The 26,501-nt window shown below is 46.0% G+C and overlaps 1 protein-coding gene across 1 annotated transcript in view; it reads left to right on the top strand.

Annotated features, from left to right (window-relative positions):
- Nucleotides 1-26,501, top strand: part of ATM (ATM serine/threonine kinase) — a 1,319,133-nt gene that overhangs the window by 1,211,906 nt on the left and 80,726 nt on the right. Inside the window, exon 57 of the mRNA XM_069202321.1 lies at nt 11,074-11,223. Coding sequence (XP_069058422.1) covers nt 11,074-11,223 — 150 coding nt within the window. The remainder of the gene's footprint in view (nt 1-11,073; nt 11,224-26,501) is intronic.

Here is a 26,501-nt window from a genome sequence, read left to right as displayed (position 1 = left end):
CACAGAAAGAGGAATGAAGCATTCATCCAATGGACAAACGAGAACGGATGATAAAAGAGTGACAATACAGTAAATCCCACTGAATTGTAAACATGTCTCTTATAGATAGCGCATGCGTTGTGTAACCTAGACCTAAAAACGATGACAGCTTTTATATCCTGATGTCTCCTGAATGAGGGTGCTGGAATGCCTGATGGCATGGATTGTTCGTGTTGGGTGGGAATCTACATAAGGCTAGTGGCATGGCCTCATATTAAGATGTGTGTGTATGCATTTTATAGGTCCATTAGTCAAATATTTTGTAATAAACGAAAATAACGCCTTAGTAAAGAAAAAAGGCTACACAGTCGTCTCTGCACCTCAGTGAAGAAAAAAAATAAAGATTTTTTAATTTTTTCAGTGTTGGTTTCTCTTTGCTGGTGCTATGTTTCTTACTGTAAAATGTGTGGTTTTTTTTTGTTTTTTTTTAATAACGCAAATAAAATGTGATGGGATATTGTGTGGGATATTCCGTTTTCAGATGCTAAAGGGACCCACCACACTGTAAAACAAAGCTCAGATTGAAATCACCGAGCGGCATAATGCCACTTTATGCACATTTAAAATGTTGCATTGACATTTTAAGCCAACAAAAATGAAAACTATCTTTGTGCAAAGTCTTTTTGAACTGATCAACTGCAGAATGTAAATTCGTTCCTCCGTTTTTAAATGCAGCCTTTGTGCTCAGATTCTTAATAACTACCTTGTTTAAAATAAAGCCTGGAATGAGCTGGCAGCGTCCTTCCCAGATAACCACATGCTACATCATAGTATAATGCTATGGCAGTGTTTTTATGGTGAATTATCTTTGACAAACATCTTAGACCTTGGCACTGATTTTCATCTTGAAATATACAATCATGCCTAGTGCCTATGACACCTAGCTTTTTTAGAATGCATCCGTACGCCCAAACAGAATAAAAAATATATAAGGTTTATCAGGGTTAGTCAAAACATGAACACTCATGTGGAGTGTTCAAACACAAAGAAAAAAGTAACTAGTGAAGTGGAGCAGTGGATGGACACAAGTACTTAGTCTTTTTTCCGGGGGAGGGGCAAACACAGAGGCATGACATTAATTCTATCAACAAACGTGAACGAAGGATACGAGAGCGACGATGAAGCCCACCGAATTGTAAACAACATGACTCTTCGTGGCAGTGCATCCCCTGTCTAGCAGAGACTAAACATGTATTAAGAAAAAAATAAAATAATAGAATGTATTTTTATGCATGTTTAGACACCACAATGAAATAGATCCAATGGAGTGTTTCAGAGATATACAATTTACAAGGTATAGTAAATCAAAGCATTTCACTCGGGCAAACAAGCATTGCTACGTTCAACTAAAAAGGTTTGGCTAGATGTAATGCTGTCACTTTAGGCGACCAACTCCAGTGGAGAGGCAGTATGGGAACCTGCAAAGTCTTCAGAAACAGTTGCTTCAGCTGGTGAATCAGTCTTCAGTCAGTTCCAGGTTATTTTATCTTTTGCAGGACTTTCCTATGGAAGTTGTCCTGATGCAAGGTTTGAAGGATGCTGAACATGCTCAAATATGCTGTGGATGCGATCTGGTCAACAGGAGTCTTACTCTGAATAGTCATTGATCCACAAAGGGGATAAGGTGATCTAGGTCACAGTGTCAACTTTCCTCAAAGTCCTCTCGGTGCTTTCAGATTTCCAGTCGCCACTGGGCTACCGATAACCTAGTATTGTGGTCACAGGCCAATCCTTCCTGGGTCAAAAGCTTATCCTCTGGAGTCCCAGCTGAACTTCAACGACACTCGAGTGAAACGTTGTGCATTGGGTGCTTGGTGCTGCATGGCAACAGTTCGTGGCAGGTTGAAGACTTTGGCCTAACACCTTGCCCCAGCAGGTTTGTCAACAGTTCTGTCCCTGTGCTGCAAACATTAGGTCAGTCAGCTAGCTCCTGGAGTCTTTTGGCTTTGACTGGGCTCTGAAGAAAACTTCTCCTCGAGCAGAACATGACGGGCACAGTCCTTCTTCTTTTCTGGCCACTAGGTGCAGTCCACAACAGTGCAGCCTCTATTTGCTGCAGTCCTTCATCAGTCCTTCCTCGAGTCCAATCAAGATCTGAGTTCAGGGTGCCCTACTTATACTCAGAAAATGCCCACATGGCCGGTTGCAGTTAGTTCTCTGTACCGCCTGACGACCACTTCCTGCTAAGTGTGGCATTTGGGCATTCAGGATGCATCATTCTGCCCTCTTCCAATTTAGCAGGACACTCTCCCAGTGTGTGGAGCTCCCTAGACCAACCCAGAGATGTGGCTACCAGGGAGGGGTGGAGGAGCTACATGCCACTGGAAGACCAGTTTGGCAACTTGTTTCCCCTCTCTTGTCCCAAGTGCCAGCTTGTCTGGCTGAACAGTGGAGCAGCCCGTCTCCCAAGTGTTACCTATTTGCGATTTAAAGGCGGCTTCTCCCAGTGGTGGCTCCTCTGTTACAACCATTTTCATTATTGTTTTGTTTGTAGAACGGGCCGGGCCGAGGGGATGCACAACACTCCCCTCACTGCACATGTATGTTTGGCCGGCCGTCTAGGGCCGGCCACATACACATGCACAGTAGACTCTCTCCAGGTCAGCACTGTGTTGCCGGGCGGAGAAAGCTTGCACAGGCTCCCAGTTCGCCTGAGAGCGGACTGGCTGGACACTCCCAGCGAATCCTGACGCTGCTCAGAGCAGCATCAGGATTGGCCGCAGAGCACGCTGGGAGCCTGTGCCTGCAGCCATGGGAGAAAGAGGAGCAGCATGGCTGATCTTCTAAGTTGTTTTTTATCCTTTTTTGTTTTTTATTAAATTTTACCTCCCCCCAGCCTCACCCACCACCACCCGCACCCACCCCTGCCCCTCATGAGAGAAGCGAACCACAACTGGCTTCTCCTTTGAAGCTTGCCTTTTTGTCTAACACCTGTGTGGCTTCCTGCAGGTGTGAGGTGACACCTCCTTCCAATGCTGGCCCCTGTATCTCTTCCAGGGAGTTGCTAGCACATCACCCCAAGAGGGTACAAAAGCTGTCTTAGCAACAGGACTCCATGTGCAACAGGTATGGGCGCACAGGGAAATAAAGGCAACAAATGACAACTTTGCTAAAGTTGCACACTACAACTTGTTACAGTATTTTCGGCTTGAGAATGACTTTTGGCTTACTGCAGTGAGTTTTTTGATACCTTCGGTGACCTTCCTTGGGTGTACTGTTAGCACAGCTGAGGATTTAGCATGTAACCTTGCACTTGCCAGTTGAGTGGCCAAGTTTTACCACTGTAAAAATAACAATTGTAAGCTTTTACTATCAGAACATGTATGCCCTGAGATATGTTGCACCCTGCTTTAGGACTCGATAGGCCTGCTGTACAGGTGACTTACACATATATCAGAGGGACGTCTAGCTTTGCCATTACTTTAAATGGCAAAACTGGGCTAGAAGTTCAAACTGCTGTTCCAGCCTGCAAATGGCATGCTGGGAGTCTCATTTTACTTGTGTCATTCTCAGCGTGGCAGAACAAGTGCTCCAATCCCTGGGGGGTTTGAGGGGGATGCTCTAACTTGCATGCTCTTTGCACCATTTACTAGGGACTTACAGGTAGGTTAGCTCAGCCAATTGAGTATGAGCCAATTCGACATACTTGTTTATGGGTAAGGGCAATAGCTCTGAAGTCTGCTAGCAGGCATCAGTGTACTCTGAGTCATAAAGCCTGCAGTATCATTCCAAAACCTTGGGGTGACCATACAAAAAAGAAGCATTTCCTTACAATTACCTAGTGCATACACTTTCTCCAAGGTATGAGAAGTAGGTAGATGGGTTGTATCCAATCTGAAACTTTCCTTATGTATATTGGGGAATCTCCGCAATAAATTGCATCTAGCCGGGTTTGGAGGAAACCTAAAGGCGAGCATCAAATGTAACTGCTGGATAGACAGCAAAGAAGGTAATACACTTTATGCTGTTTTGCACAAAATGTATTGATGAGAGCAGAAGCTGGGTGGACCAATTCCTTAGGAAAAAGTGTGCCTTGTTGCCAGAGGAAGTACTGATGGCTCTGCTTTAAGATAAATGATCCTCTTATTGTCGGTGTTTCTGCTTGCTTATGTATTTTAATGTGTCAATACGTGTTTTTTACTCAACAGCTAAAATATGTGTTTTTTATTCTGGATGTAATCTGTGCCTGTTCTACAAATAGGCCCTCATTTAGCATGTTTTTTAGGTGTTTGTTGTGATATACAGGTTCGGAAATTCTTCAGCAGAACCTCTAAGTGCTGGTCGGTGGCATCATTTGGATCTGCTTTGATATTGTCTACAACTGAAATGATATGGGTGGTGCCTATATTGGAGCCCCCTCCCAGTTCTCTGACAGTTTCTTTTTGTGACACTTCCTGGCCAGAAGCAGAGAGCCACAACAGAATGCTGTTCGACCAGCATGCAGACATTGGAGACCAACAGTGTAATCCTATATAGAGAAGTCCGTTCACAGAGTGACGAAAATTGAAGGGTAGGTAGGGAATCTGGGACTAGATAGTCTCTACTAGATAAGGCGTTATTGAAGGTAGGTAACTTGTTTATCCGAGACTTCTAGCCAAAGATTCCTTACCTTAGAATAGATGCCTAAACAATACAGCTCCATGGGTGTGGTTTGAAAACAGATTTAGACTAGAAAATCCTGGAGGACGGAATAGCCATTGCCCGTCACGACTGACCTAACTGTCCAGACAGTAGCACCTTGTAAATGTGTGCAGAGATGCCCACATCGCAGCATGACTGATATCCAGGACAGTGACTCCACAAGCTAATGCATTGGTCACAGACTTGGCTCAGTTGGAATGGGCATGCAAGTCCTCAGGGGGTTGCTTCTTGGTCAGTGTGTAGCAGATTTTAATGGAGGGCATAACCCATCTTGAGGTGAACCGTTTATGCACGGCCCTTTCTTTCTTTGCCCCTGCAAACTAAATGAAGAATTGATCATACACCAAGAACTCTTTGGTACAATCAATATAGAACAATAGTGCTTTTTTCTGGATCCAGGCGGTAGAGTCTCTCCCCTTCTTTCGAAGGGTAGGGCGGAGCATAAGAGTTTGGCAGTGTGATGGTCTGGCCTATGTGAAAAGATGCCACCATGATGGGTAGGAAAGTGGCACATGCTGTCAGAACCAGCTTATCAAAAAAAAAAGTTTTGTAAGGAGGGTGCACAAGGAGTGCCTTTCTGGTCAATATAATGGCCACTAGGAAGACAGTTTTAATTGTTATAAGACTTAGAGAGTAATTGTGAATAGGCTTGAAGGGTTATCACACCAAGAATGTAAGAACGAGAGTCAAGTCCCAGTGGGGCATAATGAAGGGTCTTGGAGGGAACATGTGTTGTAGTCCTTTTAGAAAATGAGTCACAGCAAGTGACTTAAAGAGGGAGGGCTAGTCTGGCAACTGTAAGTGCCCCATTATGGCCGAAAGATACCTTTTAACTGTGCCCAAAGCAAAGCCTTGCTGATCTAACGAAAGAACAAATAACATCTGTGAGTGAGGCGCAAAGAGTGGATCAGCATGTTTGTCAGCACACCAAGCCAAAAATGTATCCCAATGGCAGTGGTATACTGTCTTGGTTGAGAGACGCCTGGCAACCTGAATTACATTGCCTAGTGCTGCAGGGTGGTCAAAACAGTCTACTGTTACTGCTCAATCTTTATGCATGAAGGCAGAACATGTGCAAGTTTGGGTGCCACACCCTGTTCTGTTGCTGCAAGAGCAGATCCTCCTTAAGGTGCAGTCTGATCCGAGGGCCGATGCTCATCCTCATGCGTTTGTGATTCCATACTGTTCTTGCCCAATCCAGAGCAACAAGAACAACATTATCTGAACGTTCCTGATCTTGAGGATTCTGGGCAGGAGTGGTATTGGCATACAGCAGGCCTGAGCTTCAATGGAGACAAAAAGCGTCTCTGAGTGAGAGTGACTTTGGAAACTCCAGTCCGCAGAAGAGCTGACATTGAGCATTCTTGGCAGTGGCTAATAGATCTAACCAGAGTTCTTCCCAATCACTGAAGAGATGGCTGTGTGGCACTGACAGTACAATCTCTCTTCCCAGTGAGTCAGTCGTAGCCAGTTCACAGCGACTGGTGAGCTTTGCTACATCCCTAATATTGGCAATAGCCTTACACAGGCCTCCTCGAAGACCATAGGCAGCACTTGTGCACCTGAATCCCCACCTTTTAGATGGCGACGTCAGTCACGATTGACTAGGCATTGATGGCTGAGTTTGTCCACTGTGGCGTTCAGGGAGCCGGCCTGATGTTGACTCAAGAGGAATAAATCCTGATGTTGCAGCCATGTCCAGAGATGAGGGGCCTACTTAAACAAGATCCATGACCCTGCCCCACCGTTTGTTGCAGTACTACATGGTGGTGGTGTTTTCCATGAACAGTCAAATCAACCTTCCCTTGACGGAAGGAAGAAAGGCTTACAGTGCGAGGCAAATTGCCTTCAACTCCAACAGGTTAATGGAGATTGGAGACTCCACCAGAAACTTGAGCCCTCTGATCTCCATGTCTCCTAAATGGCTGCCCCAACCCAGGAGTAACGCGCCTATCACTACAGTCAGTTCTTGGTGGTGAAGAGAGTGGGGTCTGCCGCTAATCCAAGCATGATTCATCAGCCACCACTGCAGTTCATTCGCATACGCACACATAGGGATCGTAACCTGAAAATCCTGGATTTGCAGCTCCAGAGAATAGTTCTGAAGAAGTACTGTATCCATAATAGCTCTGATGAGAGGGAGTGTCTGAGAGGGAGTCAGTTGTGACTTCAGCACATTGATAGTGAACCCCAGCGAACTCAAGAGGTCCCATGTATTCTGGAGGTGGGATTTGACAGCCAGGGGTGAGCCTGCCTTCAGCAGCCAATCAGCGAGGTAGAGGAAGACTGGGACCCTCAGACCTGTCATCACAGGGGTGTGGAATTCCTATAGCCCAATGCCCAGGACATATTGTTTGGGGTCAAGGTCAACAAGTTTTCTTATTTATTTTGTCCTAGGGACACGTAGTCCCAACCCCCTACAGCACAAACCCTTTGTCTGCAGTTAACAGTACGACATTGTGGATCAGGGAAGGGCATTGTCTACAGTAAAGGTAACTTTTGTGTCCTTATGTTAATGCTGTTCAAACTTGTATTTTGGTTCATTAATCCAAAGCCCTTATTAGTAGGGTGAGTGGGATAAGGAAATGCTGTGAGCTTGGACTGCACTACTGATAGTAGTTCCAGTATAAACATGTGTAAATATGTTTGAAACGTTTAACAATCTGAGGCTACGTCTAAAGCTTCCAGAATGCTTTCTAATTTAGATGCAGATATTTGCAGAAGCTTCAAAGCAAAATTTTAAATTATTTGCTTTCAAAATCAAAATGTTGAATAAAAAATGCAACAGGGAAATAAATGTTTTGCTAAACCACTGTGAAACTTTAGGTACCATTTCTTTGAAGTATCATTTAGTAAAATGTGTTGATGCTTGCTAGTATTTACCAAAAAAGTATCCCTAATAAAAAACAATCTGTGTAATAAACAAGATTATGTGAAGCATGAAAATAAACAAACATTGTTAAAGCCAGTAGGTTCGTCCTTGGTCATCAGCCTTTTGGTTTTGTCAATGCATGTCTTGTTTTGAGATGTTTTTTGTAAAACATTATTGTTGTCTGAGCTTCCAGACATTATAACAAACAGTAGCAAAAAGCAAAAAATGTTTTGGTCTCAAAAAGCACACATTACCACAGTAGTTCCTGTCATTGAACAAACCTATTTTGTGTGCCTAAATTCTTCTTGTGAAACAGCACAATGCTGTCCCTCATAGTGAAGCTAGCCAATTGAGAGATAGTGAGAAACCACATTTTAATAAAAACAAACAGTCTTGGTTAATGCCAGATCTAATTAGCAGCCCAGTTCTTAAAAGAAGTCACAAAAGTGCATCCATGGTATTTATTTATTCTTGCATTAGTGCAGTTACAACTCATGAGTTACCAAGAATATGCAGACGTAGGCCAGGGAATAGTACTTCTAGAAAATGTTTGTGAACTGTATCAGTATGTACATCTATGGAAAAGTGGCAAAATAAGGGATTTGCTAGTATACATATCCTACTATAATCTAGCCCTTGGATAATCAGAGGCTATCATCAGAGTCCTTACATAATAAGATTGCTGCCATAATTCGTCGCCGCATTACAATGCACCCGAGGGACAAGTGGATATTGTTACTGGACAAGTAGATTTATGAAGCAACCTGTCCCATGGACAAGTAGATATTTTGTTAAAGTCCACACCCCTTTCATCACTCTGATAAAAACCTAGGGGGCCCCTGGTGAGGTCAAAAGAGCACAGCAAAATGAAAATGCTCATGGCCCAACATGAACTGCAGGTAACGCCTGTGGGCATCCAGGACAAGTATATGAAAGGAGGCATCCTGCAAGTCTCGTGTTACCATCCAGTTTCCCAGGTCTAGGGCAGACCGACCCAGAGTCATTGTGAATATCCTTAGTTTCTGCTTCACAAAGAAATTGAGAGTGCAGGTCAAAAATAGGGCCGAGACCTCCATCCTTCTTGTGCATCAGAAAGTAGCTGAAATGGCAGCCGTGACCTGCTGCTGATGAAGGCACCCTCTTGATGGCTCCTTGGGCCAAACGATCTTGCACTTCTTGACAGAGCAAGCAGGGGAGGTAGCCCTCCATCAGATGGTCTGAAGCTGGTGGTATGGGTGGTGGTGTTTCTAAGAAAGGGATTGAGTAACCCTGCTGAACAATTTGGAGTACCCATTTGTCCTATATTAGGGAGTGCCAGCAGGGCAGACGGTGCCGGATCCTGCCACCAACTGGGTGACTGTGCTGGTAGGAGGGCGAACTAAAGGGGTTTTGAAGATACGGCTGCGGGGGTGGGGATTGGGTAGACCTCTGGCTGTGTCCCTATGATACTTGTTTGAGCTGCGTCCACAGCCACAAAAGGACTGGGTAGACTTTTGGCCTTGGTGGCTTGGTGAAAATGGATGCTGCTGGTAGCCCCTTCTGTAGCTATGGAAGGGATGAAAGGCAGAATGAGGTTGATGTGGGGCCATGGAGACACCCAGCAATTGGTAAGTAGCCCGATTGTCCTTAAAGCGCTCCAATGCAGAATTTGCTTTATCGCCAAAGAGGCGGTGCCATGGAAGGGTATGTCCATAAGATATTATTGGACATCCCCAGAAAATTCAGTAGATCTCAGCCAGGCATGGTGTTTGTGTGCCATTGACAATGCAATCTTTCTGCCCAGTGAGTCCGTTGTATCCAGTCCACAGTAAATGCTGAGCTTTGCTATGTCCCTGGCATCGGCAGTAGCGTGACTCAGGCCTCTTTCAAGACCATGGGCAGCACTTGCCCAACTGAATCCTAAACTATTGGTATATCAGCCTAAGAGGCATGCAGTGTTCACTGACTGCATTGCAAGGCTGGTGGAAGAGAACATTCTCTTGCCAAAGGTATCTAACCACTTAGAATATCTATCCAGTTCTGTGGTGGGAACACGCCAAGGATGACTTTGAAGGTAAAGGCTTTGACAACCAAACTCTCCGAATGAGGTGCTGGGTGAGGAAAGCTGGATCCCCAGGAGTGGGACAGTGGTGGCGGGCACTCGTCCTGTGCGCAAGAACACTTGTGCGGAGCTTAGCCCATGCTCTGAGCAGGACATCTGTGAGGATTTTCTTGAAAGAGAGAAGAGCTAGCCCCATGCTTCGAGCAGAACATCTGTGAGGGCTTCATTAAAAGAGAGAAGAGATTCTGTGGGGTGACTCCCGGCAGAAGCGCGTCTGTCAAGACCACTGAGTGCAGTGTAAGATCCAGGACCTCAGCACACACTCTTCACCACCATGGCAATGGAAGCCCCTTCCTCTTTAGCCACAGTATGAGGAGAGACTAAGCCAGTGCCTAGGGAGGTGTCCAGACCACTGGCATCTGCCAGTTTCTCATACCAGTTGTCCTCGGACTCTTTAAAGGTCTCTGGTATCTATAACGACCCTCAGATCCTCCCTAATCAAACACAGCTTAAAGCCTGTTGAAAAACAGAAGCCCCTGGCATAGACTCGGAAGGTCAAGTTCCAGCCAGAGTTGACGTGAGGTAATGCCGAGCCTGCTCTATATCAAAGTTTGGTATGATGATGGGGTCAGTGCCACTGACAACAACATAAATGGAACTGACTACGGGGAAGGTTGCAGTGCTGACTGTGGACCCACTAGCAGAAATCCAATGGGGACATCGTTCAAGCCCATAGTATCTGAAGGATCTGCTGAAGAGTTGGCCTGCCCAAATATGAGGTGAATTGCTTCATAAAACTCTAGTTAATGTGTGGGGGTCGCTCTGTCGGTCGGTAAATTCAGGGAAATGCAGAGCAGGTTCCATGGGAGGCTCCATGGCTGACACGTTTGCACATCTCTTCCGATGACTTGGACCTGCACTGTGAAGTCAAAGAAAACTTAGACTTCTTCAGTGATTTAAAAAAAAATGTTTTGTTTTGTGGGACTTAGCTGAATTTGAGGTTGATAAGGAGCACATTGAACAGCTCCACAAATGGGCCTGAGACCTTCCAAGCGACTGGGATGTGGAACGTCGCGGAGTCGACTGGCATAGGGCAACCAGGAGCTTCAAGGACCGTTCCTGCAGTGCCATAGGGTTTATGCCACAACGATCTTTGCAGGCCTTCGAGTTGTGGCCCAACTCTAAGCACCAGTGTCAAACCAGGTGGGGATCCACAGGGTTTAAATCCAACAGGTTGTTTGGTAAATTGTTTGAATGGTGTCATTTGTGGAAATAACATAATTCTTCATAAAAAGTGTTCATTTCTAGGCATCTCAGATCATGATCCAAATTGCCACGGGAGCAAACACAGCTAAAGCCAACCAGATGGGTGAAATGTTCATATAGTCTAAATGTAGTTAGTCATATGTACACATTTCAACTGATATCTGTTGATTCCATCTTGGAACACTTAGAATGTTCCCTTTATAATTTTTTTCAGGTGGTTCCTCTATCACAGAGAAGTGGGGTTCTTGAGTGGTGCACTGGCACAGTTCCCATTGGAGAATATCTTGTGAACACAGATGATGGAGCTCACAAAAGATATAGGCCAAATGACATCAGCAGTTTACAGTGTCAAAAGAAAATGATGGTGAGTATTGAAGAACCAGTCAGAGGAAGCCACAGAGCCGTTTGCAGGGAACTTGTGTATTGTAGTTGGAAAACCTCAACACAGTGCAGTACATAAAATATGATGATGTATCTGGTCCTGTTGACTCCAAACTGTGAAACCTATATGTACCAGTAGTGGATCCAACACATGTAATTATAGCAGTGTTAGACAGCACCTGCATTGTTGTCTTGCCCCGATTATCTTTTAATAAATAAACCATTTGTGGCACAGGGAGATAGTGATTTGCCCACAAATGCACAATAGTTTGATTAGTTGCCAAAGGTAGGATTAGAACCAGCCCAATTAGGTTTCAATGTTCGCAACACTAGATAGACCCCATCTCTACCTCTCCTCAGGTTCAGACTTTTGTCACTGCACACTCTGTCTGAGGTGGAAAGAATTATATTTTGTCAGCCTTCTCCTAATAATCTCTTTAAAAAAAGAACAGATGCCTAAGAAAACTGTTTAAAATCAAACTAAATCTGAAAAGCAGTAAAAAAATTATAAGAAAATTGACCTTAAAGCCAAGTAAAAATGATTCTGGTGGATACTTCTAACCACATATTCCTCATCTTGCGAATATTTCCACAGGTTTCAGACGGGATCCGGACTCTTCAAAGCAGTGCTCTTCCATGCCACTAGGCGGAGATGTGTGACTCTAACATCATCCCACTCCAGAAGTGACAAGTGGAGCTGCTTATAAGCACCCGTACTCCTCCCCGGTGTGCACTGATGTCAGGGATGTCAGTTCCTTTCTTGCAAACTTTCAAACATGGATCTGGAGCTTCTTGGTCTTCAAGACCCATTTTTTATCACAAAATTATCCATGGTTCAAGTGAAAATGTTGTTCCCTATGACAGCAGGGTTTCAAGCGGTGTAGGGACTATCACAAACAGTTCCCTGTGATTGACCCTTCTGAAGTTGGTCTTTGGTGCCAGGGGTCGGAGCAAAGCTCCAAGACCTGTGATGACTGTGCCCAGATAAATCCAATGTCCTTACCGGACCCTGAGACCAACCTTTACTTAGCCAACCATTAGAAGTCACGCCTCCACACAGTGAGTGGCCAAAGTTAAAAGGAATGTCACATTCACACTCCAGAAGTCGTTCAAGTGGCAGATCATTTCCTTGGTTGAAGTCTTTTGGTAAGTCCAAGAAAAAGCATAAGTAGTAAATCTGTAATCGTCCCCTTCTCGCCACTCTTGGACTACTCTGGTCTCTAGAGGAGACTCGACTTCACATCATTTTGTTCAAGCTGAGGGTGATCCGCTCGGCATTGAAGGCATTCCTGCCCTCCAATAAAGGAAGGCTCCTGGACGGCACCACCACCATGTGTTACTGCAATAAGCAGGGTGGACTGGTGTTGTGAATCTTGTGCCATGAGCTTTAACGCCTTCGGAAACGGCTGGACCGCCAGGGAATTTCTCTGGTAGTGAAATCACTGGTGGGCTCTTTCAACAGACAAGCTCATCTACTGTATGTCATGCACTCACCTGGTTTCATCCGCAGAGATGATGTTGGACCTCCAGTCCTACCTGATGGGGGGAACTGAACAAAAGCAGGATCAACCCTTATTCACCCACTACCTCCAAGGGGAAGGAGTTGGGGGATAGGGATAAACATGAAAAAACGAACTTGAGTCACTGAAGGGAACTGCTCTGCTGTCTTGTGCATGGCCTAGAAGGATTGGGACTCCCTGGACCTCGCTATCCTTATGCAGGTGTGAAACACTGAAAACGATAAAAGGCAAAATCATGCATATGGTTTCAACTTCAAATGATCTAACAGTTGTCTACAGTATATGTGCACTTACTGACTTCGTAAATATGGCATGAGAGAGAAGAAGCCATTTCAAGAATAAACTGGAGATTTTCAGGAACTTCGGAACATACTAGATTCAGATTTCAAACTCCAGTAACTTTGAGCTCTAGAAGTGTCTTCCAAAATACTAGATACAATTTGCCCAGAAAACAGTGTTAAACTTTCAGTTCGGGTACAATAAAGCTCAGAGCTCTGCAATACAAGAGTCCAAAGCACTAGGCCTTATGAGGGATAATACTCAAGCCAATGTCTGAATGCTTGCTCACTTCTTTATAGGAATCACTCTTCTAATTATTTCCTAGCCTATGGACTAGTGCGTACTAACCTGTGGGGAAAGTAATTAGTCTTGTCTACTACTTTAACTGGAATCCAAAGATGACTGGAGGCTCAGAACACGAAGCTCAAGAGGAGGCAGAATCGTAACTCATGAAGGAAACAGTAGAAGTGTCACTGAAAACAGGCTCACCAGGAAGCACTGGAAGTTCAGGGCAACTCATGAGGTGAGTGCAGGGACGTTGCTTAGGCAGGACTGGAACACGTCCAAGAGTTGAAGCAGGTTTAGAGGGGTATTTATGCTGAAAGAAAAGAGTGTTCTAGAAGGCACGTGTCTCACATGAAAGCGTGGAATATTCCAAAGAACCTGGGAAAAATCACATGTTGCATACAACAGATATGAGGCCTTGCAGGCAGCAGGTGCTAGCAGAAATTGGAAACAACACGCATAACAGAACTCCAGAATTTAGTGGGTCAAAGTTAAAGCATAACACATCCTAAAAAGACATGTGATAAATTGCAGATGCAAACAGACTAACTTGCATAGCAACAGAACAGGAGGGTCAAACGTTCAGGTTTTCTGGGAAAGGAATCATGGAGTTCACAAACCAGGAAGCTGCCATAAATGTCTTAAAGTGCTAAGGAGGGGGAGGCACCACAGCGGAAGGGTGGCATGGCTCAACAGGTAAAATCCACTGCACATAGAGCACAAGATGGAGTTGTGACACTCTGCTTGTTGGATCACAAATGACTCTTGCCTCTGGAGGTGGTGCAGTGCATCTTCCATCAATGGAGCGAATCCTTACTTGACCATTTCGCCATCGCCGAGAGCACACAGTGTCTGCACTTTTACCCATTGGTGTTTCCAAGGCTGCTCTCTGGACTCATTCCATCTAGAGTTGAGCTTGGGACTCCTATATGCCTTCTCACTCCTGCATCTTCTGCCAGAGCTTTGGAAAAAATCGTTAACAATAGGGTCCAATTCATCCTAGTGTCACTGGATTGGGAGACTGTAGTATCCAGAAATCCAGGGCATGAGCATCTGTCCTCCAAACAAGCTGCAACTTTGGGAGGATCATATGTCGTAGCATTGGGACAGGGTACTGCGCCCAGGTCTGCATATTTGCATCTCCATTCCTGGAGATTGAGTAACAGCAGTTGACCTCCTTCTGTCTTCCCCCTGAGGTTGTTGATGTCATATTGGCAGCAAGGTGTCCATGCACAAACTCCCAACAAATTGACACACAAGCCAAGCTGACTGAAGTTTTGTTGTTACTTTTATCCCTGGCACAGCAAGGTCTTACTTTGGGCATTGTTAAAGGCTATTTGTCAGCTCTCTGCTGTTTGGCTGTTGCCAGATCAGCCCTCTATATTTAAATCGTCTGTTGTGATGAGATTTTTTAAAGGTTTATGACATTATGTCCACCAAAACTCTTTGTGGGACTTGAACATAGTTCTCACCTTTTTGATGTGCACCCCTTTTGACCAACTGCACAGTTGTCTATTATGACTTCAAACACTGAATGCTGTCTTTCTCATCACCATTGAAGCGGTCTTTCTAATCACACTAGCAGTGTGTGAGGGAGCTGCAGCTCTTTCTTGCAACCTACCTTATTCAACATTCTCCACAGAAGGACAGCAGCTATGCTACAAGGACTGTGCTGTCAAATCACTTACTGTGTCACATGGACACGTGTATGTGTTTGTGTGTGTGTCTATATATATATATATATATATATATATATATATATATATATGTGTGTTTATGTAGCTATATTTATGAATCTATATAGCTATGTATGAATATATATATATATATATATCGCCTACTGGTGATCACCTGTAAGTAGTTATAGTTAGGGGCATGTTTCCATAGGAAAAACGTTTTTTACTTGCCTCTATCTTTGGTTCTGTTTGACAGATCTTCATGAAATTTTCCCACAAAAAGTGTGCCGGTAATTCTTGTTGCGCATGGAGAGTTTTGGGGGTGATCCTTCAAGCGGGGGCTGAGAAAAAGAGGAGGGGGGTGTTAAAAAAAAAAGTGTTTCCCATGGTAATTCCCATAGGAGTTTTGAACATGACTGGCTAGATCCTTATGCCATCATCAACAACGTGCAGTGTCAAAGGTTTTGCACGCTGGAGTTTCCGCAAAAACACGTTCTAAAAGATACTGCAAAATAGCAGAGGACTCCTGTATGGCTTTCCAGCCCTGCCTCTTCTGTCCAATGTTATAAGTCGTCTTATTTTTTCACTTCCCACTTTCTTAGTGTGTTTCCTCCCATTGGCCGGTTTGAGATGTATTCGAGGCACAGCAGAGCTAGGTCAGAAAGCTAATTTGTGACCATCATGTGGATGACCCCAAGAAACGCTGTAAAAAGGCAAAGCCAGAGAGCCCGAGAGCACAGCCTGCCATCTGACAGAGCAGTACAAGGGATGCTTCCTGGTGTGAGTTACTCTTTGGCATAGCAGGGCTGGCATCCTCACTTTTATGCGGTACAACCTGTTCCTCCTCCCACCACAACTAGCGTTAAAGCTTGCCAAAAAGTGAAAAACAGAATTACTGCTTCTTCAATGCCTGTCTGACACCCTGCAAAACAAATTTGGCAACAACTTGAACTTGCAACAGCCCAAAGCAGACATCAGCTTGCTACTCAATGATTGGTACACAGTCCTGAAAAGGCCATTTAGAACTGAAAGCACCAAAGAAAGCTTGGTCCTATAAGCAAAAACTAACAGTGCTATAGTACTAAGACAGTGAAGAAATACAGATGAACCAACTCCCTTGATGATCTAACTCTATATGGAGCACTCTTCTCCCCACGTAAAGCACTTGTCAACTCATCCACTGGCTCATATTAAAGACTATCATCAAGGAAGCAACCAACAGAAGCAAAGCTCTTAAAACTGGTCCAATAGTGCGTCAAACAACTTTCATGTCTATATCAATTGACCATTGCAACACAACCACTGCTTCGCCTCTCGTATGCCAGACTAAACATCATCCTCAGTTTACTGAAAACCAACACCAGCAAAGATATTCTTCCTACTGCATCATGAAAAAGACCCTCCTCAACGTTGTGAGGAAATGGGGTGCATTATATTGTGTGCTTGTGTGATCCCACTGTGTAATACACTTACCAACCCCTTTTAGGACCCTAAGGTTTTGTTTATCAAACCTTCATCTCAACCCTGTGTAGCTGTGGCTCTGGGCAGCAAGGCTTACACAAAGGAACAATGGTAAAGCATTTAAACATCACCGAAACAAAGAATAAATCAAGACATTATAGGAATCTGAAACAAATTTATACAGGGAGTGCAGAATTATTAGGCAAGTTGTATTTTTGAGGATTAATTTTATTATTGAACAACAACCATGTTCTCAATGAACCCAAAAAACTCATTAATATCAAAGCTGAATATTTTTGGAAGTAGTTTTTAGTTTGTTTTTAGTTTTAGCTATGTTAGGGGGATATCTGTGTGTGCAGGTGACTATTACTGTGCATAATTATTAGGCAACTCAACAAAAAAAAATATATACCCATTTCAATTATTTATTATTACCAGTGAAACCAATATAACATCTCAACATTCACAAATATACATTTCTGACATTCAAAAACAAAACAAAAAAAAAAATCAGTGACCAATATAGCCACCTTTCTTTGCAAGGACACTCAAAAGCCTGCCATCCATGGATTCTGTCAGTGTTTTGATCTGTTCACCATCAACATTGCGTGCAGCAGCAACCACAGCCTCCCAGACACTGTTCAGAGAGGTGTACTGTTTTCCCTCCTTGTAAATCTCACATTTGATGATGGACCACAGGTTCTCAATGGGGTTCAGATCAGGTGAACAAGGAGGCCATGTCATTAGATTTCCTTCTTTTATACCCTTTCTTGCCAGCCACGCTGTGGAGTACTTGGACGCGTGTGATGGAGCATTGTCCTGCATGAAAATCATGTTTTTCTTGAAGGATGCAGACTTCTTCCTGTACCACTGCTTGAAGAAGGTGTCTTCCAGGAACTGGCAGTAGGACTGGGAGTTGAGCTTGACTCCATCCTCAACCCGAAAAGGCCCCACAAGCTCATCTTTGATGATACCAGCCCAAACCAGTACTCCACCTCCACCTTGCTGGCGTCTGAGTCGGACTGGAGCTCTCTGCCCTTTACCAATCCAGCCACGGGCCCATCCATCTGGCCCATCAAGACTCACTCTCATTTCATCAGTCCATAAAACCTTAGAAAAATCAGTCTTGAGATATTTCTTGGCCCAGTCTTGACGTTTCAGCTTGTGTGTCTTGTTCAGTGGTGGTCGTCTTTCAGCCTTTCTTACCTTGGCCATGTCTCTGAGTATTGCACACCTTGTGCTTTTGGGCACTCCAGTGATGTTGCAGCTCTGAAATATGGCCAAACTGGTGGCAAGTGGCATCGTGGCAGCTGCACGCTTGACTTTTCTCAGTTCATGGGCAGTTATTTTGCGCCTTGGTTTTTCCACACGCTTCTTGCGACCCTGTTGACTATTTTGAATGAAACGCTTGATTGTTCGATGATCACGCTTCAGAAGCTTTGCAATTTTAAGAGTGCTGCATCCCTCTGCAAGATATCTCACTATTTTTGACTTTTCTGAGCCTGTCAAGTCCTTCTTTTGACCCATTTTGCCAAAGGAAAGGAAGTTGCCTAATAATTATGCACACCTGATATAGGGTGTTGATGTCATTAGACCACACCCCTTCTCATTACAGAGATGCACATCACCTAATATGCTTAATTGGTAGTAGGCTTTCGAGCCTATACAGCTTGGAGTAAGACAACATGCATAAAGAGGATGATGTGGTCAAAATACTCATTTGCCTAATAATTCTGCACTCCCTGTAAACACAGATTGTATTTTTAAGTATTTTTAGACACCACAATGAAAACATAGATAGAATTTATAAGGTGTAGTAAATCAAAGCATTTCACTCAGCCGCAAACAAGCACTGGCAAACTAAACACATTTAGCACTTTGAAACGTCTTCATTAATAAGTTTGAGCTATTCAGGGAGACCAGCAAAGTCATCAGATATCAAAATCAGTTACTTCAGCATGTGAAGCAGTCTTCAGTCAGTTTCAGGCACTTTTAACCTTTGCAGGGCTTTGCTATAGAAGTGGTCTTGATGCAGGAGATGAAGGATGCAGAAAATGCTAAAAGGATGTTGTGTGTGCGATGCAGTCGACGGGGGGTCTTGCTGCAACAACTGCTCTTAATTCCACAAAGGAGGTGAGGTGGTCTTGGTCACAGGGTTGATGTCCGACAAAGTCCTCTCTGTGCAGTCTAGTCACCACTGTATTATCACCCAGTATCGCGGTCACAGGCCAATTCTTCCTGGATCGATTACTCATTCTCTGGGATCCGAACTGCACTCCAGTGATACTCTCAGGTTCAGCGAATTCAGGTGCACTTTTTTGCTATAAGTCCTAGTCCCTGGTGCTGCATGGCAGCGGTTGGCTACCAACTTGCTCCAGCTGGCTTCTTCAGCTGTTGTGTCCCTGTGCTGCAAATAGGCTACCAATCAGATGGCCTTTGGATACTCTTGGCTTTGGCTTGCTCTGGAAACGAGTTCTCCTTGAGCAGTACATCGCGGGCACAACCCCTTTCTTTTGCTAGCCACCAAGTGCAGTCCATGGTGGTGCATGCTCTCATTGCTGGTTCCACAGTGCACCAGGACGGTTTCTCCTCAGTCGTTCTTTCATTCCAATTAAGATCTGACTACAGAGCGCCCTACTTATGATCACAAAATGCTCTTAGGGCAGGATGTTGTTGGTAATCTATAGGCTATTAGGGTCCCTCCCACCTGATGACCACTTCCCGTGAATTGTGGTATCCAGACATCCCAGGCACCATTCTGCCCACTCCCAGTGTGTTAGGTGCTCTGTCCTGGCTTGTCTAATTCCATAGCTTAGCCCAGAGGTTGGGCAACTAGTTTCGCAGCTAATTTCCCCTCTCTTTTTCCTAGTGCCAGCTGGTCTGCCTGGAAAATGGAGCCGCCCCGCTCCCAAGAGTTTCTTCTTTGAAGCTCGCCTTTTGGGCCAACACCCATGTGGCTTCCTGCAGGAGGGAGGTGACACCTCCTTCCAGAGCAGGCCCCTTCCTGTCCTGGGAATCGTTAGCATGTCTCACCAGGATGGCATAAACCTGCCTCGTGACAGGACCCCATATGCAACGGGCTTGTGCACAGTGGACCAAAGGCAACAAAGTGGCAACTTTGCTTAAGTTGCACACTGCAACTTGTTACATTAATTACAGCCTGGGAACCAAGTTGGGCTTAATGTAACAAGTTGTTTGATACTTTAGAGAGCCCACTTTGGTTGCACCATTCCAGTGTTAGCACAGCTGAGGGGGTCAGCGTTTAACTCTGTACTCACCAATTGGGCGACCAGGCCTTTCCACAGTAAGAACAGCAGTTTCACATTTGTACTATCACAACATGTAAAATTACATGCTCTGCCTATGAGGTATGTTGCACCCTGCCTTAGGACTTGATAGGCTCTCTATGAGGCGATTTACACATATACCCAGGGAAGTCTGGATTTGCCATTACTTTAAATGGGAAAGCCGAACAAGCAGCTCAGACTGCTCTTTCAACCTGCTGTGATGGGCTGGGAGTCTCGTTTTACTCATGTCACACCCAAAACTAGTGCTGCTGGCCCTGGAGTGACCCAGTAACTTACATGCCCTGGGAACCAATTACTTGGGACTTACAGGCAACTCGGCTTAGCCAATAGGGGGTCACCATAGAAAAAGAGGCATTTTGTTACAGTCGTCAATATCTCCCTGTGCCCAGAAATCTTCACAAGTGACTTAACAATAGGACAGTCCTTGTCCCTGCTGAAAAACCCACCTTCAACCCAGGCAACCTCACCAACTATGGACTCATCACTCACTTCCTTTCATCAGTGTAAAAGTAGTTGCAATCCAAGTTCGTTATTAGCTCACCAAAAATAACCTCCTATAGATCTAATAATCAGGCTTCAGATCATGCTGTAGTGCTCAGACTGATACCCTGTTTGTTGTTTTCACCATCAAGAATGACCCTGCCTCCTCGTCCTGTCTTTTTTTACCTACCTTCAGCACATTCGACTACTGAACACTTATTATCACTATGAAAACAGTTTGGCTGGTACGGTAGTGCAACAGCTCAGCTCTTCTCTCATCAACCAGCACTAATTTGTCCAGATGAGAATGTCAAGATTCCGGAACCCCTGTTTCCTGTGGAATCCTTGTGTGATTTATCCTTCCCTAAGTAATCTTCAGTTTCCACAAGGGATTTCTGAGGACATCGCTCAACAGTAACAGAGTCTGGATCTACAAATACGCAGATGATGCTCAACTCTCCCTCAAAATTTCATCATTGGGAGGGGGCGTGTCTGACCACACAAGATGGCAGGTGCAAGCTATTTCAGTTCTTCACCGCTTGCCTTCTGTCCTAAACAGTCCTTCCTGTCCGCGCCACATACTTCTGCCAAATTGCCCCGGCAGCTGGAGAAAGAGGAGTTGTCCTTAAGATTAGTTTGTCTGGGGTACTGGAAGCTCTTGGCGATTAAGGTGGAAGAGCCAGGCTGTCCACAGAGGCGCCTGGAGGAACGGACCTTGTCTGCCGCATACCCGTATTTCCAAGCGGGGGGGCACCTTAGCAGACCCGGATTTAGGGCTGTGCATCCTTTGCTGTGGGAAAGCCAAGAACCAATGGTGCCCTGAGTAAGGAGACCTGATGTCTAAGACCCTCACATCAGCCTCCCGGGACTGGTGACAATGAGGGCTTGGTAGTAGGGGTGCTCCCCAGGGGAGCTGCAACATGATACTTCACTAATTTGAGCCTGCACTGACAGACAGAGAGTACCATCTGCCTGCCTAGAATAAAGGCCACATTCCCTCAATCAGGCGGACGTCATGGGCTGGAAATCCTACCGAGGCTGCATTGACTGCTATCGTTGAGGACCTGCTTGCTGCAGAGAGACGAGGTTGACTCCGGAGGTATGATGTTATACGGTTCCTACTTTGGTAATAGGACTGCATGTTTACGGTGGCAGCACCACTGAGAGTGAGACAATGAATGCAACCCACACTGTTAGTCGCTGTCGGCCTAACTCCTGGCTAGTTCGCAGTGCCTCACCCAAACCTCCAAACTTGTTGGGGTGAAAGGTGATTTGTGGCACCCTAAACCTGACATACTGACTCCTCAGGAAAGTGAAAGAAACAGATCGTACCTCGTATGTTCAGTTACTCATGCATGCCAAGGCGAGACACAAAATGTGAAATAGATTTTAAAAGTTTTTATTGAAGCAATCACATTCTGGTATAAAAAGCATGTGTTTGCCACCATGCCAGGCAGTGTACATCTGGAGAGTTACCCCTCAGTCACTTTTTGACTGATCTTCTTTTAAGTTTCGTTGAGGATTTTCTGAGTGTTGACAATTCTGGTGCATCGAGGATGTCATCACGTAATGCCAGGTTCAAGCCCTGCAGATCCTGTCATCAGGTGATGTTCGTGACTGATCTGCACTTCATGTGCGTGTGGTGTCTGGAGTGCAACCACAACCTGAAGTCGTGCTCCGAGTGCCGGGTCATGAATCCAAAAGCTTTGAGGGAGTGGTCGGTGCTCGCCTCTATGTCGCTCCCGATCTCGGTCGAGAGGAAGGTCCATAGAAAGGTCACGGAGCCCCCATTCTTCATCATCGCACTTCAAGTCCTCGGGACGGTTGGGTAAGTCGAGGCACCAAAAGATGTCAAAGAAGAACAAGCGTTCTTTGACTTCACTCTCTCTGTCAGTCAACGCAACAAGGGAAAAGAAGCACCATCGTTCCTCTGATTTTGGAGCCTGCATCTGGATAGAATCTGCGCCTCCCTGAGTTTCCAGGAGCCAGATTGACTCCTGCCCAACTCCATGAGTCTTATGAGGCCATATGCCTCATATTTGGGGAGTGTGAATCTGCTGCAGCATCTTCTGGCCCCGCAGAGTCGACAGAGGTCCCCTCAGATTCTGTGCCGACGGCTTCAGCCTTGGCTTCAGGAGGGCACCCATGGATCCGTTTGGTCGTAGCACCTCAACATTCCCCGATTAAAGTTCTGACGTTGATGCTCCTGATAACACCCGTGCTCCCAGTCGGCGTCGACCTATCCTCATTGCCTACTCTGACACAGAGCCAGACTGATGTCGCACAATGCCGATTCCGACTTCGGCAGGATCCTTGCTCGCTAGGTCGGATCATGACTGTTATTCTCTTGGGTTGGGGTACAGTGAGAATTGGGAGGGGTCGCTGGACCCTTTGGAATACCAGCTGGAAGATCCCATGGACTGGTGGATGGAACTGGGTAAAGCTAGTGGTGTGGACACTTCTCCTGACACTGGCATGCTTACTCCCTCTACTGTGGCTACAGATGAGACAGTGTCCTACTCAGTGGTGGTGAGAAGAGCGCCTGAGGTCCTGGGCCTCGAGCTACTTTCAGTGGCAGTCAGGACTAACCTCCTGACAGAGTTGCTTCAGCCTTGTGCTTCCACTTCTGAACCCTTTTGCCCTTTAATGAAGCCTTCACTGATGTCCTGCTGGGGACCTGGTCCAAACCCAGCACAGTGACTCCTGTGAACAGGACTATCGACTGCCGCCATAGACCAACCCCAAAATGACACAGTGTTCCTAACACAACATGCAGCCCCTGAGAGCTGTGTTATCCTTCCACATGCCCGGATAGGGAATCCAAGAAGCTGGATCAGGTTGGGAAGAAGATGTTTTCTTCCTCAAGCCTAGCATTACGGTCTGTGAACACCGCATGCCTTTCGAGCCGTTACATCCATACTTTATGGGACATGGTTGTTGCACAGGTGCTGCCTCAGGTCCCAGAGGAGACCCAAGTCATTCTCTCCCAAGCTGTTGCTGACAGGAGAGATGCAGCGAAGTTCACAGTATGATATGGGCCCGATACGACTGACTCTCTCAGCAGATCAGCTGCATCGATGATGGCCTCAAGGCGTCTCGCTTGGTTGAGGACATCTGTTTTTTTGGAGTATGTCCAATCCACCCTTATGGACATGCACTTTAACCGCACCTGTCTCTCTGGACACAAAGCAGACTCGACAAATGAGCAGTTTACGGAGTCTCGGGCTACATTTAGGTCCTTAGGCCTCGCAGCTGCCCCTCGTACCCCTCAGCCTTTTGTGGCTATGGAAAGGGTACCCAGCCACGTCCATTCCCCTCCAGCCACCGTGCCGCGCAGGCTGCCCAGCATCTGTGTGGCCAGGGACATGGGATCCAACATCCTCATGAATCAGGGAGCCAGCGGTCTATCTAGTCCACCGCCCCCACTTCTGCAGCAGCCTTCAAACCTTCCTAGTCTGATGCTTCCCCACCAGGGACCAGTCAGAGGAAGGATGTGCCATCACCTGCCTCGCTGGCAGTCCATCACATCAGGCAAGTGGGTTTTGCAAATAGTTTGAAGGAGCTACTGCCTCCCCTTCGAGACTACCACCCAATCCATGCCACCATCCTACTATCGGAGGATCACCTGGCACTTCTTCAAGAGAAAGTTACAGCTCTTTTGGCCGAGGGTGCCATGTAGAGGGTCCCTGTGCCAGGAGTAGGTCATGGTTGTTCCTCCCACTGTTTACTCGTGCCCAAAATGGACAAGGGCCTCTGCCCTACCCTAGACCTTTGGCTCCTCTGTCTCTTCCTCAGGAAGGAGAAGTTCAAAGTGCTCACTCCCAGACTCAGGATACTGGGTGGTAGCTTTGCACTTACAGCACACCTATTTCCATATTCTTGTCCTGCCTGCCCACAGAGGTTCCTTGTGGTTCACGACAGGCCACGAGTACTCTCAGTTCACTGTGCTCCCCTTTGGTCTTACCAGCGCCCCCATGTGTTCACCAAGGTGATGGTGGTGGTCACAGCTCATCTGCGCAGGTTAGGGGATTCAATTTTCCTCTACCTCGGAGACTGGCTGTTGAAGGTGGGCTCGCCTCAGGCTGTCATCTCCTGCAATGGACCTCCTGCAATCGGTGGGGTTCACTATAAACGTGCCCAAGTCACACCTGACTCTCTCTGATGCTTCCTTTCATCCAAGCTGTTCTGAACACATTGCAGGCAAACTCTTTAACTACCTCTGTAAGTCCCTAGTAAGTGGTACCCCTGTTACCTGGGGCCTGGGATACTAAGGAAGGTCTCTGAGAGCTGCAGCACTAATTGTGCCTCCCTCAGCAACCTCTCACCAAACGCACACAGTGTTGCCATCACAGACTGCTTGTGTTGGTGCAGGCTAAATTAAAAACATGATCTGTCACACACTCCTGTGTGCCAGGTCCCCTATCACTGCATATGCCAGGTGTAAGTCACCCCTAAGGCAGGGTGCATCCAGGCACAAGTGATGGCATATATGCATGAGTAGATATGTCCCTGCTGTGCCTCAGTCAATTCTGAAACATAGTGAGTGAACAGTGAAGCCATTTTAAATACATGTGCTGGACAATGGTCTTTATGAGTTGCCCAGCTACATGATGGCTTCTCTGAATCCTGGGATGTTTGGTATCAAATATCTTGTCATAATAAACCCTCACTGACCCCAGTGATGGATTTATTAAAAATGCACACAAAGGGCACCTTAGTGGTGACCTTTGAAAACCTACCAACTACTAATGTGCTGACTGACTGTTCCTGACCAGTTTCCAACCCCTAAGGTGAGAGCCAGCACTTTCGAGGGCCTGAGACAAAGGCCTGCTCTGGACTGAGGTGTGACCTCAGCTAGGCAGCATGGACATTCCACGGTGGGGAACTTCAAAGGCCTTGCTGCATTTGTAATGCGACCCAGGTCTCTCCATATGGTAGAGCTGAGCAACCTCCCTGTTCTTAACCTACTTTTAGGGGCAGCACAGGCGGGAAAATTATTTCAGTTAGAATGAGTGCCCACTTCATGCCAGTCCCACCCCTAAGGTACACAATCGGAGATGGGCACTACTTTTCAAATTCCTCCATCTTGCTCTGAAGGAATTAGGCCACCAGGGTTAGGGTTATGTCCACTTCCCAGCGGAAGTGGTAATTAGAAGGGTGTAGTCACTCTCAAGGTGGTCAGCCCATTGGCTACCACCTGGTACTCCCTGTAAGGCCCCAAAGTTGAGTATTTAAGTGGCATCACTGAACCTGAGAACTGAGATTTCCACAACTTAAGAAGACCCGGACAAAGAAGAGTTGCACCTGCAGAAAAGGAAAAGAAGAAGCATCTGACCTCGAAGGATCCTGCACAAGAAGCCAACTCATCGAGCCTTCAATAAAGACTCAAGTCTCTCATGGGCAGCAGACTTGCCCTGCAAGAAGAAACTCCAAAGAAAAGACTCTGCAGCTGCTGGACCCTGGAATCCCGACACTAGAAATGACCACTGCACCCGATGTCCATGACCTGAGGTGAAGCCAACCAGCGGTGCAAATGCGGATCCCCAGCTACCCAGAGAGAGAGTCCAGTCAGGTTTCACACATCTTGGACTCCCCTGAGATGCCTGCAGCCTCAGCCTGCAGGCCCCTGTCTCCCCCAGGCTTGTGAAGAGAGAAAATCCCACAGCTCCAGCAACCACTGCACCTGTGATCCCTGACCCCAGTTGAGGTGAGTCACTGGTGCCAACGATGTTCTTTGCCTCCTAAGACCTCAAGTCCACCCTGGGTCCATCCCTGCTGGACTCCCCGACGCCACATGCAGCCTGAACACACAGGAACCCTTGATTGAGAGTGCTTCAGGACGTGAAAACTCGATGCCTAAAAACACTGCTGCATCCATCGTCCCTGGGTACAGGAGATGAGGACAAAAGTTGCACCTACGTCACCGAGCACCCCACATCCTGCAGACTATCTTCAACAGGACCAAACTCCCATAGGAAACCATTGGGTACCGGATGCCTTATTGCACCTCTGCTCCCGGCTACCCCAGTGCCACCTTTTGTGACCTGTTGGTGTGGTTCTGATCCATGCCCAGTACTTACCTTAACTTCCTGAGATTAGCTTCGTAAGTCGTTGTTAACCCTGTATTTGCTGAACATTGGTTTTCCTCCATAGGATAACATGGAGAGAACTCTGAAAATTGCAGTGTCTATTTTTTAATCTGCAAAGTATTTATGGTTAAGTTTACTTACGTGATTACGAAGTCATTGGGTT

Source organism: Pleurodeles waltl, chromosome 8 (genome assembly GCF_031143425.1).
Source record: "Pleurodeles waltl isolate 20211129_DDA chromosome 8, aPleWal1.hap1.20221129, whole genome shotgun sequence".
In the NCBI taxonomy this organism is placed as follows: Eukaryota; Metazoa; Chordata; class Amphibia; order Caudata; family Salamandridae; genus Pleurodeles; species Pleurodeles waltl.
Note: the sequence above shows the minus strand (reverse complement) of the source record. Positions and strands in the feature narration are given on the sequence as shown.